Raw genomic sequence first — 23,104 nt, forward strand, 5'->3', positions numbered from 1 at the left:
TTATGGTGGAAATTAATATCAAATTCCTTCAAAACTCATCAAAAAACACAGGAAAAATCTAATTTTAATAACTAAATAAAGACCGGTGTGATACTATACTATAAAGTAACCAAAATATCTGTAAGTTAATTTCTTTCATATAACACTTTCCTAAATTAACTATATTATTATTATTATCTTTTCAATCAATAGTTCAAACAATTCTAAGACACTTTTCCTCTATGATGTTTCCCTCACAAACAACTAAGAACTAAGGAAAATAATTAATTTAGTATTATTAATTCCCTGGCCCCTTCCTCTCTGTATATTCCTTGGTTATGAGTGAGTCAGCTGTCGTGAGTCAGCTGTTGTGAGTCAGCTGTCCACCACCACTGTAAACAACACTATAACCCACACCATCCTACACCACTTATTAACAATGGTAAAGCACTGTACTGTATGTCATCATTGTTAAGTTAGCAGTAGAAATGAAGGTGATAATGGAGATGTTCTTTAGCTTGTAATTAATTAAAAAGAGGTTAATATTGACTACTATACCACCATTACAGACACACTTAGGTACAGAATTCCTCCCATAAGTTCTATTATAACAAAATTCAGGTTGTGTAAGAGTTTCTGTTATTTCAGAAGGTAACTTTGTGGAGGATTATGTATATCTACCCCTGTGTGATGTTATCTGTGATTTATTATAGTGAACAGTACAAGTTTACCTTATGGAATGATCATTTTTTTAGTTTACAGGTAATTCAGCTTACAGATATGGTCCAGGAATGGAACCTTTACATAAACTGGAGTGTCTGTATTTGTTTTGATGTTTGTGTTATAGTCATCAATATTAGCAGGTTAAGGTTAGGTTAGGTTAGGTTAGGTTAGGTTAGGTTAGGTTAGGTTACGTTACGTTACGTTACGTTACGTATACCTACAACATAATTTAACAGCATTCACCACGTCAATAAGAACAATCCTGGTCATCATTACATGTCCCCTTCAAGGCTAAGGGGACTCTCGAAGGTGGAATGGAGACATCACTCCGTCGCCCACACAGCCTTTGGGGAGTCTGCTGCCGCTTCACAATGTCAAACTTCACCTCCAGGGACATGGTTTTCCTGGCTGCCTGTGTATTTGAGGTCCCATAAATTGTTTAAGTCTATCTGTTGTTGTTTTCTCTTCTGCACTCAAATACAGTACAGTAATTATCTACGGGGTGTACAGACGCTTTCAATATTGTCACCACTTGTACACTACAGTACAGTACTACTACATTCCAGATCCCTATGAGATTCGTTAAATGCTTATTGTGCTCAAAATTGTTAGACAAGAGAATGATACTTCCTCTCCTCATATATCCTGGATGCAACAAGTTCTGCTTCCACCAATAACTCCAACCAACATTTTCATTTGCTTGGGCTCTGCTAAATAATTTTCTTCATTTTTAATTTCCTCAATTGAGAAACTAGCCTCATAGTTACTGAACTGTACTCTGTGTTCAGGTAAAACCAACCATCACAGCCTAATGGATATTCTATGTTTCTATATAGTATTTGTATCTAAATGATGCTACAGTTCTGTATTGTATGTACCTCATATTGTTTAAATTCCTGCATTCCAGTAAACCCTTGGAGCTGGAGAATTTCTCTTCCCAATCCAACATGTTGTGGCAACAGTAGAGAAGACTGAAGCACAAATCGGCCTTGGGAAAGTTTATATCGTAAAACATTTATGTATTAATACTTTACCCCTTTGATGTTCCTTTTAAATGTCTGTAGCAGCAGCTGTATGGTGGCCAAATAATTGTACTCATTGATGTAGCAGGTAACACTGTTGCCTGGGTTATGTTATTCCATTATTTTACCTTTACGTCCTTCTTTGTGCCCTACGGCCATAACACCTAAAAATGTTTATCAGTGCAGCTCTTACAGTTGTGGATTTATTAGGACAAATATTTAACCAAAAGTTTTAATTGCTTTTCTCTCCCTAATGTCTGATCAATGTGTCTGTTTACCACTGTACACTACGTCTAAACCAAAGGTGATTTTCAATTCCAAAGTTTACAGGTGTGTTTTCTCTTTAGATCTTCCTGACTCTGTGCTACAGTAAATGTAGCTATACAGTACTGTCTTACAACTGGCTCCCTCCAAATTTACTATAGTATTTCTGACTGGAATAGTTGGGTGAAGTTATTTACCTTCAACTCATGATCATTCTCTCCTACGTTTCATAATTCCCTACAGGATCTTTACAATCATTTCCTCTGTTGTTACAGCTAGTGATATTCCTCAAGCCTGACTGGCTCTCAAAGTAAACACCAGGCTAGGAGTTTGAATCATTGCTGTGATGCTGGTTCACTGAGGGAGGAGCTGCCTAGTAGTAACTTACAGTACTGTACATTGGTTTGGTCCAACAGTGTAGACTGCTGAGACTAGAATATGTCAATCCCCAGGCCATAAGATAAGATTTTGTGCTTCAATCCTCCATGTTTTTAATTATCTTTTCACTCAGTTCGACAAACTTCAAGAGATGATTTAATGCATTATTTCGTCTCTCCGGAATTTTCCGGGTAACGGAAAAATGTTCTTTATTGGAAGTTCTAGAAATTGTGCATTTACATCATCTCTCAGACCCAGAAAAAAACTCCCCCTTCCCTGGAATTTTCCGGGTATTGGGAAAATCTTCTCAGAATTTTCCACAAAATGTGCCCTAGGAAAATCGTTCCCAAAGGAAAATTCTGGCTTTGGGAATGATTTTACGAGAAAATTTCAATTCCGGCTATCAGAGAGTTCTGGATTTGAGGGATTTCAGCTAACAGAGATATTACTATATATTTATTTATTTGTTTATTTTGCTGTTTTAATTTCTTTCTAGGCAAGTCATCCCAAAGATGTGGTGATAACTGATGAACATCCCAAAACACTCCTGCTCCAAAAACATGCTGACTACATTGTTGGCTACAGCAAGAAGAAGGAGGATTATGTAAGTATTTTTATTATTGAAATATGTTTATTAAAATGTGTTTTTTTCATTTGGAAGTCACTTTAGGAATAGGCTAAAGTGTGGCTTATGAGTCATAGGCATAGCAACACATTTTGCATAGGAGGGGTTCAACCAGATTTGAATACTGTATGACAAAGTTTCAAGTGCAGAAAATCAAGAAAGCCATTAGTTATGTGGGAAACTTGACAACATTACGGCATTTCATTATGGGTTTGTACAGTATACTGCTGCAATACTCAGTGTCAAGGAATACTGTACCATGATGCCATTTGAATGGATGTTGGATTCTTTTGTTGGGAATTTTTTATTTATGCTTCAAGTTTGTTCAGAGCTGCAACAGTGTGAAGGGATTGCTACAATTATATATATTTTTTTCTTTAAGATATTATTTCTTCTGCCTTTTCAGTTTTATGCAGATCTATTCAGTATTCTTCTCCAACTCTTAAGTCAGTGGATAGGTAAAGATGTGCCCAACTGATCTTGTTGTCATTTTAACAAGTTATATGTAGGGTATGGGTTTTCTATCATGGTACGGTACTGTTTTCTAACCTAGTTATCATTAGTTAGGTTAACATTTATAATTTGTGTGTGGGTCTTCCTCAGAGGTTGGTTGTTGTGAGGTTGGTTCTGCTTCCTTCTCAGTTGTCAAGCTCATCAACAGCTAGAGAATGGTTTGTGCAAACACATTGTGATCCTACAACTCTTTAGGCCCCAGTCCTAATTGGCAGACTCAGTTTCTCAGATCCCTTAATAGGGGCTGTTGTGAAAGATAGGTCCCCGTTGTTTGAGTTAAGATCCATCATGGGTTTCAAATCTTTAATTTCTAATGAGTATATTTCCAGTCTTGTTTATGAAATTCAATTTCAGGATCAATCCCTCATTTTCATTTTGAGTACAGGTACAGTAGTTTCATATATGAATTGTAAGAGCCTTTGTATCAATAAAACTTATTAATCTGCTCCTTGGGAGATTACAGTTGCAGGAATCTTATACAGTACTAATGAAATGTGGATATGTAGATGCAGTGTAAATAATCTTTTCAGAAGACTCTCCTTGATAGATTAAATGATCTTTTTCTTACATAGTACATGCCATTGATAGTTTTTACATCTCATTACCATTTTTCCATAACCAGGAGTTCACAATGACCGAACACTTTCGCATGTCCGGCATGTACTGGGGAATTACAGCAGTGGATCTCCTCTCCCAGCTGGAGAGGATGGATCGTTCTCAGATAATTGAATTTGTTCTTCAGTGTCAGGATCAAACTCGTGGTGGATTTTCCCCAAGTCTCGGCCATGATGCTCATCTTCTGTATACACTCAGTGCTGTCCAGGTATTTGTATTATTTATATATTTTTATCTTTAAAATACTGTATACTCACACCATTACTTCAGAGGAAAATTCTTCGTCAAGTGACATACACAGACATGACATACTTTTAACACACTCAAAAAATAATAATGTATTCCATTAATTTTTTCTTTTAAATTGAGCTTTGGGGCTACACCATTCAAAATGAAATTTGACTAAACTAAACTTTAAAAAGACGACAAACTAGAGTACTGTACAGTGATTTAGGATGTTGTGTTGCATCAAAAGTGTTGAATCAATCCACTGTACTAAAGTGAAGATGATGTACAGTATTGCTGAGAGAGTTGTTGATAGAAGAAAAAATAAGTGCTGTGAGTAAGTGAAGGAAACAGTTGTTGAGAAGATTACCAGAGTGTAATTACTGTACTTTGCATTAAGTAAGGTGGGAACTGATATTGAGGAAAGGTGAAGGTCACAGATAGAAGAAAAAGGAAGTACAGTACTGTAGTAGTTTATTAGAGTTTTATAGGTATGAAAAAGATAGATTATCTAGAAATAAACTAAGGGTATCAATTTATTTAGAGATAAATCAGACTTCAGTATATCAGAATTCACTTTTTACGGACTCTTTGAGGTGCTCTGGGCTGTCCCTCTATTCACCAGACATATTAAAAAAAAAAAGATTGGAAAGTCCAGCATCAGTCCAGACGGTTTGTGTATTGTACATGTCTGTGCCTGGGTGTTCTGTGGCACATGTCTCACTGTCTCAGACTCAGTCTGTATGTGAGGAATAAATAAAAATAATAGCAATAAATAAGGTACTGCCATACCAGTAAATAAAAGCCAAATGAAAGTTCGACACAGTTGCCATTTGCATATACTGTACATCTGTACTCCCTGTTTACCATAGCAATGCAGACGCTGCTTCTGCCAATTCCCTAGCAATGCTCCCCCCACCACCAACCAGCCAGTTGTCCTCCCGCTCCCACACTAAGCCAGCTAACTCGTGTGCAAAGAAATGTATATTTCTTTTATGTGTTTGCTCTAAGGACAATTATTTCATTTACTTTTTTCACAGTATGTATGTAGGATGGTGTGTGTGTGTATATCAGTAAAAATAAATGAAGAAAGTTATGTATATCTACCCGAAGGTACGAGTTGAAAAACAACACCTTGGCCCAGTAGCCTGGTTACAGAGACGAGTCTAACCTGGCCACAGAGTTAAGACGCAAATGTGAAAAGAAAGTTACAGTGACCCCTCGGTTAACGAACTCAATCCGTTGCAGAAGGTCGTTCGTTAACCGAAAAGTTCGTTAACCGAAACCATTGTTTCAATGGGTTTTTGGGTAATTGGTTCCAGCTCACCGAAAATTTCCTAAATTCAACAAAAATGGTAGAAAAATTCACTTACTTTGAGGTGTGTATGTAGAAGGCTCCTGGATGATGATGATGATGTGCATTTGAAGTGGGAGGTGGAGGAGGAGAAGGAAGAAGAGAAGGCATTGGGGTGGAAGAGAAGTCACCCCATGGCACCATTTCACCCATAAAATTTTAGTTCTCTTGGTGTATTTCAAGATTATTTTCTTTAAATCAACACTGCACTGCATTATATATTGTCAATATGTAAAATAAATTTCAAAATGACCAATATTTTGCTTGGAAACACAGAAAAAAAGCGCTTAGTTGAAGAGAGTCTCAAGCAAGATGTTACCTCCAGTGAAAACAGAGAGAGACTAACGCCTGTTTGCTGTGTTAAGAGGCTGGATGCCGCGCATTAAACTAGTCACTTTACCTTCAATTATGTTCAATAATTGTTAAAATGACTAAAAATTGAATATTAAACTTTAAAATTATTGAATAGTATAAACTTCTTGATATTTACTAAAATAGTAAGGAATTTAAGCCCTAGAACCGATTAATGTATTGGCGGACTGATACTAAAGCTGGTTGCCCGGTCAGTGCAAGCGAAAACATGTTGAGGTCGATTCGTAAGAAATTCGTTAAACCGAATTTTTGTTCGTTAACCGAATTGAAGATCCTTATGGAAGGCAGTTCGTTAACCGAGGCGTTCGTTAAACGAGGGGTCACTGTATCTGTAAATCTTCATTTGTTTCAGGTATTTGTAGAATTTAAAATAAATGTTGCAGGTATGGCACTACTAGATTGTAATGCTTGTAAGAGCTCAGAAATTGTTACTGCTTGGGTACCTCTGAAGAGTTGGGTGTCTGCCTCATGGATGTTACTCCAGTCGGGTTATCGTCATCAGTACAGTACAGAATAGTTATAGATCGACTTTTTATATTTATAATAATTATTTTTTAATTAAAAATAATAATAATGTGTTTAAGTAAGCAATAACATATTTATAATTCTGGAGTTGGGTTAGGTAGAATTTAGCCTACCGGAGACAGCAACTGGGGGATTCATTAGCTTGTGGGAGACTGTGGGAGACATCTAGGACACAGGCTGATTTTTAAGACATTTTTCAGACAAAAACGTGAATCTTATATGTCGCAAAATACGTTATATCTGATTTTCAACTCAGAGAATTCTCATATTTTCTATTGTTGATGTGATAGAGTTTTAATAACTTTGTTATGCACTTAAAGACCTTAGTTGTTGATGCGCAGTAATAACATAATAAAAACAACTGATTTTCTTTAAACTGCCAAGATGAGCAGTGTTATCTCCAACCCCAGCCTCTAATAAGTTATTTTTTTGTGGAATTTTGCATTTTTCGGACCGGGATCTGCCATGATTAGTTAATTTATTGAAAGGGTGTCTACTAGTCTGGAAAACCTGGAAAAGGCAGGGAATTTTATTTTGTCTGGTCAATAGTCACCCTGATTGAGGCTCTACTGTATCTCCAGAATAACTCCAAAATCACAACTCCAAAACACATAGTTGGCGAGTAATTATTACAGTACAGCATTGAAGAAGTCATTAAAATCTTCTAAGCATCAATACGACCACTAATTATCTTGCAATCGAACCCTGGACCATAGATTTGGAATCAGAATGCTCAGGAGGACCTTTACTGATATTTTCAGCAAAACCCAATTTTGGGCCGAAATCGATGAGAATGTAAGCCTTAGTAATTTTTTGACCGAAATATATTTTTTTCTCAGAATTAAAATTTATGGGTTTTTCTAATTAATTGCAGGTACATTATATCCTCTGGGCTATCATAATCTTGTACCAGTCTTCTTGTTCATAAAGTAAATAACATTATTGCCTGTACTGTACTGTTTTATTGTGGAGGGATAAGAGTCTAACAACTAATTACTGTACACTTTAATTGCCAGCATGTTAAGCAAGTCCTTAAATACAATGATTTAATTTTCTTTCAGTTATTGGTAATATTAGACAGCATAGAGGAAGCAGATGTTGATGGTGTAGTGAAGTTCATTGTTGGGCTGCAGAATGAGGATGGGTCATTCTCCGGTGACCAGTGGGGAGAAGTGGACACCAGATTTTCCTTCTGTGCCGTTGCTTGCTTGGCTCTACTTGTGAGTAATATTATCTGTTTGTTACTTCCTGTGAATTATAGCAACTATTTGTTCATATAATAGTCTCTGTTGATTCAAGATTGTGTTTAATGAATGACCCTAAATGTCCTGGCCTGAAGCCCCCTTATGATCTGTATGTTGCCTGTACTTGGCTTACAATGTTTAATTTCTGTTAGACACAATATATACAACACTTACCACTGTATGGGATAAACGCTGATATTTGAGCTTTTGTTGTGATTTGCTCTGCTTCCTTTTCTTAAATAATTGTTTGTGGAAGGCTATTGTAAAGGTGGGGCATGACCACATGGGATCTTCAGACTATTTTAAGATCACTGTTGGAAAAACTTGGTTATTGTGGCTATTTATGCTGCAAGTTGCCATAACAGGATTGTCCTTGTTATTACTATGACAAAAGAGGTAGGTAAGTGAAGTACAGTACTTATTGAGTGGGAAAAATGTTATAAAAATAGCCTGTAGGAACATAACCCTAACTGTGGTATTAACATTAAATCTGTTGTAATTTTTGCATACAGATGATACAGTAGTAACCTTTGATAAGGTAAAGCACAATAAAGTTATAGAGATAATGGGAAAAATAGGCATTAATTAAGGAGATGTTAGAATTTTAAAGAATCTTTATTGGCTGCAGTTAGTAAATAATGAACTTAATAATTGGTTCACAGTTAGCCAGGGAGTAAGACAAGACTGTGTTCTATCTCCAACATTGTATAATATATATTCACAATTCTTATTAAGAGAAGCTGTAAGTGATAATGAAGGAATAAAAGTTAATGTTAAAGTATCATTAAATATACACTATACAGATGATACTCTTAGTACAGATAGTGAAGAGGCATTACAAAAACTTTTTAACAGCTTAGTGGAGGAACGCGCATGCGTGCGTAGTGTCAACAAAGGCTGTAAGAGACTGCTCCTTAAAATTTGTATTTCTGACGAATTCAGCGAGTCTACCAATCCCAGCCTGTGCAAACAACTATAGTAAGACCCAGTTGTCAGCATCTGGCATATATTTTTTTTGTTACTTTTGGACTTTGTCATTTTGGGGGATAAAACATCTGGTCCTACTCCCGATCCCTCTGAGCAAAGTTTTTCAAGTTTGCTCATGCGCAATGTGATAGTGTGACGTAGCAGTGACGTCATCACCACTCCACCTGACTGCAGTGTTGCCAACGTGCCCTATGCCCGCCGTTAAACGCTCCCGTTCGTTGGAAACGGCGGCAGTAGGTGACAGTGATGCTGACAACTTTCTTCTTGAAGACACGCCAAAGAAGAAGCAGAAACCTCAGAAGTCAGGGTCTCCAGCAGGGGCCACAGCTCCCCCTTGCACCCCTTCTGGGGCTGTAGAGGGTGGACTCCTCCTGTCATCGGGGTCCCCAAGTGAGCCTACATGTGGCTCAATGACCGACCCTCCGCCGACGATGGACGTAGGGGATTCCCTTTGTCTCCCTGCACCGTCGCGCCTTCGTCGTCTCGCCTTCCCTCGGGACTTGCCTCTGAGCACACGGACGACCTGGTTCTTCCGTCACTGCTCTCCACTTCAGGACTCAACACTTCGCCTCCGCCGAGGTCCCACAGCCGTGATAGTCACCACACAAATGGACGAGATGGTACGCCTGCTCACTCAGGTGGGCTTTCCTGCTCCCCAGGGGGAGGTGATGCTGAAGTTCACCATCATCACCCCAGAAACTCGTCGTACCAAGGTAATGGTTCGCCACGTACCCTGGGAGATCCCTATCGACGATCTTCGCCCTCTTCTCCCACAACTACTGGACATGGAACGCCGCATCAACCCGGTCTCCAAACGTCCATCCAACGAACTCATCGGCTGGTGGGTGGGCCCCCTCCCTCCGAAGGTGAATGTAGGACCAATTCACAACTGTCCTCTCGACCGATTTATCGGAACCCCGAAAATCTGTGGTCGTTGCCAATCGTGGAAACACCGCACCTGGGAGTGCACGAGGATGGTCGCCTGCGCAGAAACCGCAGGCGACCATCCTCGTGCAAAACTGCATTTACTGTAATAATCTAAAAGACCTAACGAAGAGGGATATTAATTTTAATTTGAAAAGAGCCTGCTAAATGGTTTTATATGCGAATGACTGATGTAGGGGTCAGATGCATGGACACCTGAAAGAGGTTGGAGGCCTCTGAAATGTGGTGTTATAGGCGAATGTTAAGAATAAGCTACACTGACAAAAAAGAAGTACTAATATTATGATAAAACTGAATTACTGTACATATTCTCATCTCATCACTTTCACTCTTCTATAGATACAGGTACTTAAACAGTCAGTATTGTGTTGAGGTACACCCAGTAGTGCTGCCACCACCACACACCCACAGTATGCCCACTAGCTCATGTGGGAAGACCCATGACTTTCTGTTGAAATTCCATTTTCTATAACCATTACCTACCAACACTCATTAATACTTTGGACCAACTCACTGTGGAAATCCCGGGAAGAAAATGTTTTTCCTGCGTCACAGAACCTCATCTACTTCAACTCTTCCTGCTTCACTTATTTTCAGTCATTATAGAAGGGACTGACCATAACTAGCTACCACAGTTGCAAGATCTGACTTGCTATCACAGCTAAGAAAGAGGATTTTAAGATTAATTCTTCAATTTCATATTTTTAACTTTCTGTAATATTGTTATTACAGAAAAGACTGGATGCCATTAATACCGACAAAGCAGTTGAGTTTGTTATGAAGTGTCAAAATGTAGATGGTGGGTTTGGAACAAGACCTGGGTCAGAGAGTCATGCAGGGCAGATCTACTGCTGTGTTGGCCTCCTCTCTATTACAGGTTGGTCCTTACATCTTATTACTTTAACAACTATCATCATTTAATCTCATGTATTTGAGGGGAGCATTTGGCTATAACAATTTATTTAAATTTTTTGGCCAATCACTTTCATTTTCATGTCGTTATTAAAGGACAACATACCGTATATACTCGTCTATAACCCCCCCTCGTTTATAGGTCGACCCTGATTTTTTGACCAAGAAATCATTAATTTACGATATTCCTCGTTTATAGTTCGACCCAAATTTTTGAGGGTAATGGAACAACAAAACCTTCACTAAAAACGCTCTACGTCCTATAAACTGAGGCTCGCCGTGCCTGAAACACGAGTGCCGAAGGCAAATTGTTTACCATTTATTATTATGACACTTTACACTGAAACGCGGGTAGTTTCAACAAAAATATTGTATATTTCCATTCAAGTATTTATTCAAGTCAATTAGGAGGGAATATTATTGTAATACAACAGTTTTTTAACTAAACCATTCGAAAAGCGATTACGGTAACATCTTTTGAACGAAAGAAAGCGAAAGTCATTGTTTTCGTCACGATTTTATCCCACTTTCCACTGTAATACGTACGTAATTTCAGCAAAAATATTACATTTCCGTGAATGTATTATATCTAGCACAGTATGAATAGAATATCATTGTAATATAACAGAATTTTAACCGAAAACTATTAAAAAAACGAGTAACATCTCAAGAACAGAAGCTTAGGTAAAGTCTTTTGTTTTCGTCATGTATTTTATCCTATTTTACATTGAAATACATCACGTTTCAGCAAAACTACTATTTATTTCCGAGGATATATTCATTCAGGCACAGTTTAGGTAAAATATACGTGTGAATAATTATTTTTTAACTGAAAATGATTCGAAAAACACGTACCCTCTAGCCCTGTTCAAGGAGAGGACTGGGAGAAGCTGTTTGGTGCTGCAGACGATGGCAAGGAATATGATTTTGAAGGATTTTAATGAAAATATTCAGAAATATGGTATCGTAGTATTTATTCAAGTCAATTAGGATAGAATATTATCGTAATACAACAGTTTTTTAACTGAAAACCATTCGAAAAGCGATTACGGTAACATCTTTTGAACGAAAGAAAGCGAAAGTCATTGTTTTCATCACGATTTTATCCCACTTTCCACTGTAATACGTACGTCATTTCAGCAAAAATATTACATTTCCGTGAATGTAGTATATCAAGCACAGTATGAATAGAATACCATTGTAATATAACAATATTTTAACCAAAAACTATTAAAAAAACGAGTAACTTCTCTTGAACATCGGAAGGTTAGGTAAAATCTTTTGTTTTCGTCATGTATTTTATCCTATTTTACATTAAAATATATTACGTTTCAGCAAAACTACTATTTTTTTCCGAGAATATATTCATTCAGGCACAGTTAAGGTAAAATATACATGTGATGTAACAGTTTTTTAACTGAAAACGATTCGAAAAACACGTGTACCGTCTAGCTGATACAGCTGGTGGTGCGTGATGCGTCATGCGTCGTTGTAAACAATAGGAGGCTGAAGTAGATTACCGGGTATTTTATGAAGTGTGAAATATCGAAAAGGTTTTTATTACCGGTATTTTTTGTAGATCAATGAGAACTGTGATACCGTATATGATATGATAAGTTAGCCTGTGCTAAGAACTTCAACATAGGCTGCTGAAAGCACGTTGTAAGGTAATTTAGCCTATTGTAAGTTGGTGAGCTTCATTTGCTGAAGGAACTGCACAACTTTTCATTACTAATTGGTACATATTTTACGTTTCCATTGTTTACTGGCAGTAAATGGTAATTATTTTTCATGTCTGAAGCTAAAAGTTGCCCCTCGCCCTTCCCATCATGCACGGGTTCAACCTAACAAAATTATTACGCATGTATAGGACGACCCCCCAATTTTTTGCCTAAAAATTTGGTTTTAAAAACTCAAACTATACATGAGTATATACGGTAAGTATGAATTTAAGCTCCCCTAAACCCCTCCTCCCTTTCATCACTCCCCACAAATTTTTTCTTAAAAATTATTTTTTCTGAAGTTAATACAGTACTGTACAATACTGTATACTGTACCATCATAACTAATGATTGGTTGAACATGAAACTTTTTCTCTGAAGAGAACAACGATTGTTCTTGACAACTATGCATCAAATTTTTTTTTTAATCTGAAATTTGAAAGGAAAAAATAGTAATTTTTTTGCAAAAATAAATAAATTAGTAAATAAATAAATCCCCCCCCCCCTACAAAAAAAAACACCTTACATGATAATCAAAATCAAAATGTATAACTTTGTAGAGTAGAGTATTGGCTTATCTTTTATCTGTTTTTTTTTTCACTGACATAGGTAAAAAAGTGGCCGAGATATAAATTTGTTATTATTGAAACAGTTAGTTTGGAAATAAGGGCGGCTCACTTGACACCCTCCACCTGTGACGCTCACTGTGTCTCTTGGGGAGGGAGGGAGAGCAGCAGGGAGTGGCTGTTTTAGGCTAAATTTGTTAAAACATATTTACAGCTATCACCAACAGGTTACCCTTTGGGGTGGGGGGAGGGGCTCGGAAAACCCCCAATAAATCCATAAATATGAACAATGTAGCAATGAAACTTTGCCATCATATAGCAGCACCTTGTGAGTGAAGCCATGTCTCAAGTTTTTATTTTCTCGACCATTTTCACCCCATTTACACCAAACCCTCCCCATAAGGCAGTTGCACTGAGCATTCCTCTTTCTTTGACATAACATTTTGTGTACTGGTTTAATCAAGATCACTGTACTATAACATTTTCTTAACTCTCTAAATTGGTTACTAAATGTACTGTACACACATCTATTACATCATTGGTGTAAACAAAACAAGTCACTTTTTATCATTGATGTGTCCCAGCCCTCTGAAGCTAATTTTAGCAGTTATTCTTTTTATAATTACTGTTACAACAACCTTAACTTAGAAAAATTGGGATCTGCCTGTACAGTACAGTACAGTACAGTATTTTAAAGATTTGTAATACTTCTCACCATAAGAGGACCATGAGGTTTCCATGTGGCATTTGAATCCCTTGGAAATTCAATTACAGTACTCTGTATAAGGTTCTTATAAAAATACAATACTGTACTGTACTGTGCAGTTCTGTACTGTACAACATTTATAAAGGGATGCACTTGCTCATACTTGCCCGGTTGACTGAACTCACGCCATCTACGGCTCTGGTCTGGACCATAAGAGGTTCCAGACCAGTGATTGCCAGAAATTCAGTGGTTAGCCTGTATTGTACTCAAGCACTGCACAGTCTTATGAGTTCTTCCTGTGAGGTGCTTGTTACTGTATTGGTATGTATCTCAGGTCTCCCTCAAAGATCCTTATGAAATGAAAATTTTGAACTGTAACCGCTGTGTAAAAGTGGGTTTGAGATAGGAAAGGCATCAAGCTGTACAACTTGCTTAAATTTTGCCTGATGGTAACTGGGGAACCAGTAACCCAAACTAACACAGAAAAAGACCATAAATCGGTGGTGATGAACCGTAAGGGACCATAAGGTGTACCAACACAGTAAACCATTGGTGTAATGAATAAACAATCCAGGAATATGATGTTTCTAATATCACTAAAGCAGCAGAAAATAATACTTTATTTCTGTACTTGTCTTAGAAATCAATGGATATTTACTAGGACTGAATTTCTGCTCTTGTTGAAGGTCAGTTACACAGGATTAATGGTGACCTTCTGGGTTGGTGGCTGTGTGAGCGTCAACTGCCATCTGGTGGACTGAACGGACGACCGGAGAAGTTGCCAGATGTGTGTTACTCGTGGTGGGTGTTGGCCTCTCTCACCGTGCTTGGAAGACTTCATTGGATTAACTCCAGTAAAATGCGTCTCTTCATCATGGCAACGCAGGTATGTTTAGTATAATTTCCGTCTCAATGTGAAAAGATTTAAGATTAACCTGTATTGTGTTGGATACTTGTTCAAATGACCTAACAATCCTTCATGTATTATTGCACTAAGTGTCTGAGGTTGAACACAGGTAGACCATTAGTGGCTGGGACTAATTCATCACCTAGTTACACATTTGCATCATAACTAGAGCCTGCAGGTTTAGGCACTTTAAGTCCTTAATACAGGCTGACAAATTTGCTAGACAAACAGCTGAAATAGTTAACAAAACTGAAAAAGGTATTAATTATTTTACTTCAAAAATAATATATAAATATTATGCCTAATATTACAACACTTTTAGTCAAATAAATGCTAGTAAACCAATCAGTTTGTTGCAAAAATAGCAAATTTTCTCATTGAAACTTTGCTGCTTTTCCAAAAGAATATTTAGGAAGAAGAAGAAAGTGTCGTACAGGTGTCCACATAACGTAGCCACACTTGGTGTAGTCTTCTCGGTGTATTTCACTAAAAAAATACTTCAGACTTATTTTCCAATTACCACAGAGGAATGTTGGCATTAAGATATGCATTGCACAGGTCAAAAAAAAATTGAGATTGCCGACTGGTAGTTGTAATTTTATTTTATTTTATTTTTTTTTACGGGTAATAACCCACGCAGGCACAGGTCATTGACCCACAATGGGGTCTGGGGGGTGAAACAAATAAGAGTAAAAAGAAATTAAAAATAGAAAAGAAAAAGATCATATTAATTTACACCACGAAGATGCCGGAAAACCAGCTTTTTGAAGTGAGACAGATTGTATGAGTATGGAAACACAGACGAAGGCAGAGCATTCCACAGTTTGGCTGTGTGAGGAAAGAAGGTTGTACTATAACGGGTTATTCTAGTGTGACAGACATCCACAGAGAAACTGTGGGCACCGCGGGCAAGACGAGTGTTTCGAGCTCACGGCCTTGCCGGCGGTACACAGAATGCCAGATCCACCGAACATTGCCCGTTAAAAGTACCTGTAAAAGTGAGAGTGAAGCAACATTGCAGCGAAGAGAAAGGGAAGAAAGATTATCAACTAAAGGAGGAGAGTTAATAAGACGAAATGCCTTTGATTCCACCCTATCTAACAGTTGGACAGAAGAAGAGCCACCCCAGATATGAGAGCGGTACTCCAAGTTAGGACAAATGAATCCCTTATAAACTTGAAGCAACTGCTCAAGAGTTAAGTAGCTACGGCATGTACAGCATTCCCAGCTTTCGGGAGGCAGCTTTAGCAATGCTGTGGATGTGTGGCTTCCATGACATATAAGAGGAAATGGTGAGGCCGAGCTTATCTATTTTAGAACTTGGCAGAATGATTGCGTCCTGAAATGTGATTGGTGGGAGATCATCTAATTTGGAAAGTGTAATTGGTAAATGCTGAGTTTTATTACTATTGAATTTAACCAAGTTTCTACCTTCCCATTCGGAGATGCTGCACAGATCTACATTGATAGATGAAATGATATCAGCTCTAGAAACAGATCTAGTTTGAGAAATAGGGGGAAGGGAAAAATGTTAAGAAGAGTGAAGAGTAGAATCATCAGCGTAAGAATGGATAGAAATAGTCATAGTGTGAAGTAAATCATTAATAAAAAGAAAGAAGAGAGCAGGTGAAAGAACGACAACAACTGCCATGGATCGGTTCTCAAGGAAGCTAGAAATTAGAGAACAAAGTGGGGGAGAGAAACCATAAGAGGGAAGTTTAGAATGCAAAGACTTGTGCCATACCCTGTACCGTAGATGGCATGTACTCTGTTGGACAGTTTTGTGAGCACTCCAGCAAAACAAACAAGTGATTTCAGGATCAATACTTCATTTTAGTTTTATATTTGATATATTATTTTTAAGATTGTGTGGACTACTGAAGGGGTATTCATAATGATGTCTTTACCCCCTTTAGAATTTGTTATAAATTTTACTGTATTCAAACACTCATACACTTATATAAAAAACAACTAAAGATGACAACTTTTGCTCAAATAATAAAACTACAATAAATAATTGGAATTGTCTGTTTATCATTATTAATTGTAATTTTTTTCACCAGGACCCTGAGACTGGTGGGTTTACAGACCGGCCAGGTGATATGGTTGACCTTTACCACACTCTCTTTGGACTCGCTGGTCTCTCATTACTCGGAGAAACTGGCCTTAAACAGATCAACCCGGTGTTCTGTATGCCTCAACATGTACTAGATCGTATCTCTGTCTCAGTCCAGATAATGTCAACTTGATTAGATAGGTAATAGAGTCAGTCCTGGATAATTCATGATGGAAGGAGTAGCATTAGAGTATATGCACTGTGCCTCTAATTTAATCCCATTTCTTTAGAAATTTGCAGTTTCAGTAATTGCAACTATTCACAGATTTTTCCTGCAAAGTTAACAGTGCAGAGGTGAATAAAAAATGCTTTTGGTGGTGTAAAGAAGCAGCAGCAGCAGCTATTAGATCACATGGTTTGAACTGTGAGAAGTGCTCAACAAATATTATGTGCTATTTCTATGTAATTACACACTTTTCTTATGAAAAAGTTTGGCAACTTGTGGTGACATTATCCATATTGGATATATTGTTAGAGCTTATGAGAAAATGTTTGGTTCACAGCTGTTGACATTACAGGTTGACAACCCTTTATCCGAAAAGCTCTGAAAACCGAAAGTTTTTTGTGGAGTAATTTTTTTTTTTTTTTTTACGGGGATTAGCCCACCCAGGCATAGATCACTGACCCACATCAGGGCCTGGGGGGCGAAAATGTAATAGTAATACTAATTATAATAATAATAATAATAATTATAATAATAATACCTGTAATTATTCATAGTAAATAAAAATTTTAATTAAAGAATACACCAAAATAAAATAATAATGATAACAATAATACTGTATTAATAAAATAATAATAATAATAATAATAATACTAATAATACTAATAATAATAAAAATACAAGAATGAAGAAAAGATAAAAAGTGAGTAACACGACCTACAGTAGACCTATGAATTATTATTATTACCTGTATTATTATTATTATTATTATTATTATTATTATTATTATTATTATTATTATTATTATTATTATTATTATTATTATTATTATTATTATTATAATTATAATTATAATTATATTCCTCCCAGGCCCCAATGTGGGTCAGTGACTTGTGCCCAGATGGGCTAAAAAAAATACAAAAAAAAAACTAACCATTCTGAAAACCGAAAAATTCCGAAATCCGAAATGCCTCTGGTCCCAAGGATTTCAGATTAGGGATTGTCAACCTGTATTACGTAGGAGGATGAAATGAGGGGGCAGAGGAAGGTGATGTGACTAAAGGCACTGGTGATGGAACCCCAGAATACAGTACAGCACAGTACAGTACAGCACAGTACAGTACAGTACAGTACATTACAGTACAGTACAGTACAGTACAGTACAGCACAGTACAGTACAGTACAGTACAGTACATTACAGTACAGTACAGTACAGTACAGTACATTACATTACAGTACAGTAGGTGATAAATGGTAACTATAAAGACATTATTAGGGTAATTGTTGTTGTTATGATGATCTGTCTTGTGGTTCCTTCCTTCACCAACCTCTGCTCCCTGTTCCCTGTCTCCAACCTTAGGAATAGTTTATAGTGTTTTAATATTTTACATTATCTTTATACTAATTATTTAAAATGTTTATCTTTTATCACATATGGATTTTGTTCAGTCATTTAACCATGTCTGTGTTTTGTTGTTCCTCCAGCTGACTCAGTCTTGTCACCTACTCTGGCCTAACATTGTCCTCATATTTATTATATTTGGCCTTTATTGTTTATAGACTATGCTCAGTTGTTTTACCGTGTCTTTGTATTCATGTTATTGGGGTTTTGAAATTGGTTATAGGGGTTTAGGTGAGGATTTTGAGCATTCCAGCCCCTATTCTAGTTTTCCCCATAAATCCCCACCATTAAGGAATTTGTGGTTATGTATATCTGTGGTATGGTTCACTCTCTAGCCAAATGAATTGTCAAGGGTTAATTCTATTTCATATTTTATTAATAATTTAAGTAATGGGACTGTAAGATTTTGTATATGTGACATCCAGTGGTCACTACATTAAAAGTTATATGGAAATGAATATTGAAGTTTACTAATACCCCATACATACACTGATTATTGTTGACTAGAAATTCAACATTCAGAAGTACACAAAAAGTAAAATGCTGTGCAGTAGGTCCCACTTAACAGGCAATATGCATTCCTGAAAAAGTGCTCCTTAGGTGAATTCTCGTTCTGTCGGACCCAATTTTCCATAGCATCCTGTGTTTAAAGGTGAGATGGGTTCCAGCCCAAATTTTGGAGCCCAAATCCCATGGTATAAACTTAGTTGTACTCCAGTCAAGGGTCTGTGGAAGAATCAAACCAAATTTTATCCAATAGATGACATATCACATAAACCTTTAAGGAAGTGGGCAGTATTGTGTGTGTATAACCTTGTGCTGAGAATTGACTTCCAGCCGTTTAGATGATTGCTGCTATCTATCGAGTTTGTTGGTAATTATTTGGAGGTAACCATGGCTTTATTACAACTGCATAAGTGTATTTTCTGTTTGTCAGTTTCACACACCACAAAGTTTAGTTATTCAAAAGTATACCACACCGGTCTCTATTATTATTTGAAGGAGGAGAGTCTTGGTATGTGCAAGGATTGTATGGAAAGCATATAAAGTTACTAGGGCCAAGTCAATGATTATCCTAATATTTTTTGATTCTGTCCTACCCTCTCACTTGGGGTTTAACAAAGCAGAAAGACTAGCAGGGTATCCATAGAAGCAAAAAAACCCATGCAATGTTGCAACTGCTATGATTTTGGCCACTCAACCAACAATTGTACGAGAAACAAGATCTGTGGCACTTGTTCTGGTCCAGAACATGGTTTGTGCTCCTTAACACCTTAGTGTATTATTTGTAAAATAGACCACAAACCCGTCAATAAAGAATGCTCACAATACAGGTCCAGCACCGATTTTCCTGGAATGGAGGTCCGGCACCTCTTTTAATCCGGACAAAATTACTGGGCTGCCATAGATGCCACTTTGTTTGTTTACTCTGCAGTTGCTAGTGGTAGCCCCTTGATTTTGTGTGATTCTCAGCTTATTTTGCACATATTTAACCCCAGCTATGGCTTCAAGGGCAAGTTCGAGTGTCAGTGGTGGTGTAAAACCTAAACACCTGTCCATATCGATACAAGATAAGGTGGAACTCTTGAGAAAATTTGACCGTGGTGTTTTGGTGTTACAGCTGCGTGATTAGTATGGTATTGGTTCATCAACTGTGTATGATATAAAGAAGCAAAGAGAAAAAGTAGTGAGATTCTATGGTGCTTTAAAGATACTGGAAGGTGTATAGCTAGTGGGTCAGAGGTGTATTGCTTAATTATTATTTATGACCACTGTTAATCCGGCAAAACGGATGGTCCGGTAAGGCTCAGGAACCAAAGGTGCCGGAAAATGGGTGGTGGACATGTATAAGAGGAAGAATCTGTTCTCTGCAAGTTTCATGCAAAACACGTTAGCTTTGCCAAAGCAAAGTTTTTGTTAAATAAAGGCAGGAAATATCAGCTGTGGTTTCTACTACACTTCCTGCCTCCAGGGGCAATGTCCTACTCCTGCGGGTTCAGCAACCTTCCCTCCTTTCATCCCAAGCTGTCCCTTGCCCATTAATTCCTCAACCCCAGCTGCTGTCCTTATCAGCTCCCCACTTGCCTCACCTGCTCCACCATCCTACCACCGGCTCCACCACCACCCTACCACCTGCTCCACCATCCTACCACCTGCTCCACCTGCTCCACCACCCTACCACCTGCTCCACCACCCTACCACCTGCTCCACCACCCTACCACCTGCTCCACCACCCTACCACCTGCTCCACATCCTGGCCCACCTGCTCCACCACCACCCCACCACCTGCTCCACCATTCTACCACCTGCCCACCACCACCCCACCCCTGCTCCAGCCCACCACTCCCATGCTCCACCACCACCCCACCCCTGCTCCACACCAATCTCACCCCCGTCCAACCACCCCAACTCTGCCCACCAATCCCCAACTCTGGCTCCACCACCCCACCACCTGCTCCACCACCCCAATCTCCTGCTCCACCACCCCACTCTGCTCCACCACCCCACCACCTGGCTCCACCACCACCCCAATTCCCTGTTCCACCACCCTACCACCTGCTCCACCACCAATCTCTACCCCCTGCTTCCACCACCCTCACCACCTGCTCCACCATCCCAACACCCGTTCCACTATCCTACAACCTGCTCCACCACCCCACCATGCCCCCACCATCACCCCTACCACCCACTCCACCACTCTACCACCCAGTTCCACCACACCCCACCACCTGCTCCCACCATCTCTACCACGTGCGCTCCACCACCACCTCACCCACACCTGTTCCCACCTCCAATCCCACCCCACCCTGCCCACCACCAACCCCAACCCAACCAATCCCCACCAACCAATCCCCACCACCCCACCACCAACCCACCACCTGCTCCACCACCCCACCACCTGCTCCATCACCACCCCTACCCCCGGCTCCACCACCACCCTACCACCTGCTCCACCACCACTCTACCACCTGCTCCCACCACCACCCCACCACCTCCTCCTCCACCACCTACCACCTGCTCCACCACCACCCCAGCACCTGCTCCACCAATCCCTACACCCGCTCCACCACACCCCCCACCACCCTGCTCCACCACACCTCTGTCTACCATCCCCACCACCTGTCCACCCACCCTGCCCCACCACCCCACCACCTGTCTCCACCAATCCAACACCTGCCCACCACCACCCCACCACCTGTCCACCACCACCCCACCACCTGCTCCACCACCACACCACCTGCTCCACCACCACCCTACCACCTGCTCCACCACCCTACCACATTATCGACTTTTTGGGAAGTAGATTATCGACTTTTGGGGAAATATTAGACTAATTTTCCGAAGTAGATTATCATAGAAAACGGGAAATTTGTATCATAGAAAATGGGAAATATCTACTTTCCTGGAAAGTTGGTTATCTACTTTCCTGAAAAGTAGATTATCTTTTCTACTTTTCGGGAAAGTAGATTATCGACGTTTTGGGGAAGTAGATAATCGATTTTTGGGGAAATATTACCTAATTTTGCAAAGTAGATTATCATAGAAAACGGGAAATTTGTATCATAGAAAATGGGAAATATCTGCTTTCCGGGAAAGTTGGTTATCTACTTTCCTGAAAAGTAGATTATCTTTTCTACTTTTCGGGAAAGTAGATTATCGACGTTTTGGGGAAGTAGATCATCGATTTTTGGGGAAATATTACCGAATTTTGCAAAGTAGATTATCATAGAAAACGGAAATTTGTATCATAGAAAATGGGAAATATCTACTTTCCGGGAAAGTTGGTTATCTACTTTCCTGAAAAGTAGATTATCTTTTCTACTTTTCGGGAAAGTAGATTATCGACGTTTTGGGGAAGTAGATCATCGATTTTTGGGGAAATATTACCTAATTTTGCAAAGTAGATTATCATAGAAAACGGGAAATTTGTATCATAGAAAATGGGAAATATCTACTTTCCGGGAAAGTTGGTTATCTACTTTCCTGAAAAGTAGATTATCTTTTCTACTTTTCGGGAAAGTAGATTATTGACGTTTTGGGGAAGTAGATCATCGATTTCTGGGGAAATAATACCTAATTTTGCAAAGTAGATTATCATAGAAAACGGGAAATTTGTATAATAGAAAATGGGAAATATCTACTTTCCGGGAAAGTTGGTTATCTACTTTCCTGAAAAGTAGATTATCTTTTCTACTTTTCGGGAAAGTAGATTATCGACTTTTCGGGGAAGTAGATTTTCGAATTTGGGGGGAAATGTTACCTAATTTTGCAAAGTAGATTATCATAGAAAACGGGAAATTTGTATCATAGAAAATGGGAAATATCTACTTTCCGGGAAAGTTGGTTATCTACTTTCCGGAAAAGTAGATTATCTTTTCTACTTTTCGGGAAAGTAGATTATCGACGTTTTGGGGAAGTAGATCATCGATTTTTGGGGAAATATTACCTAATTTTGCAAAGTAGATTATCATAGAAAACGGGAAATTTGTATCATAGAAAATGGGAAATATCTACTTTCCGGGAAAGTTGGTTATCTACTTTCCTGAAAAGTAGATTATCTTTTCTACTTTTCGGGAAAGTAGATTATCGACGTTTTGGGGACGTAGATCATCGATTTCGTGAAATATTACCTAATTTTAAAAAGAGATTATCATAGAAAACGAAAATTTGTATCATAGAAAATGGGGAAATATCTACTTTCCGAAAGTTGGTTATCTACTTTCCCGAAAAGTAGGTATCGACTTTCGAAAGAGTAGATTATCGACTGTTTGTGAAATATTACCTAATTTTGAAGTGAATTATCATAGAAAACGGAAATTTGTATCATAGAAAATGGAAA

At 38.4% G+C, this 23,104-nt stretch overlaps 1 protein-coding gene across 2 annotated transcripts; it reads left to right on the forward strand.

Annotated features, from left to right (window-relative positions):
* Positions 1 to 326: 326 nt before the first annotated feature.
* On the forward strand, positions 327 to 17,302 carry LOC121860141 (geranylgeranyl transferase type-2 subunit beta-like). Of its 2 annotated transcripts, none has more exons than XM_042357190.1 (7): positions 327 to 421; positions 2,863 to 2,970; positions 4,127 to 4,327; positions 7,657 to 7,815; positions 10,504 to 10,648; positions 14,363 to 14,562; positions 16,647 to 17,302. In XM_042357190.1, the coding sequence occupies exons 1-7, from the start codon at positions 419 to 421 to the stop codon at positions 16,830 to 16,832; spliced, it is 1,002 nt and encodes a 333-aa protein (XP_042213124.1). In that variant the 5' UTR covers positions 327 to 418; the 3' UTR covers positions 16,833 to 17,302. The 2 variants fall into 2 exon arrangements, with proteins under 2 accessions (XP_042213124.1, XP_042213123.1); XM_042357189.1 differs by lacking the exon at positions 327 to 421 and adding an exon at positions 963 to 2,028.
* The last annotated feature ends 5,802 nt before the right edge of the window (positions 17,303 to 23,104 follow it).

This window comes from Homarus americanus, unplaced genomic scaffold (genome assembly GCF_018991925.1).
Source record: "Homarus americanus isolate GMGI-L3 unplaced genomic scaffold, GMGI_Hamer_2.0 scaffold5831, whole genome shotgun sequence".
Taxonomy (NCBI): domain Eukaryota; kingdom Metazoa; phylum Arthropoda; class Malacostraca; order Decapoda; family Nephropidae; genus Homarus; species Homarus americanus.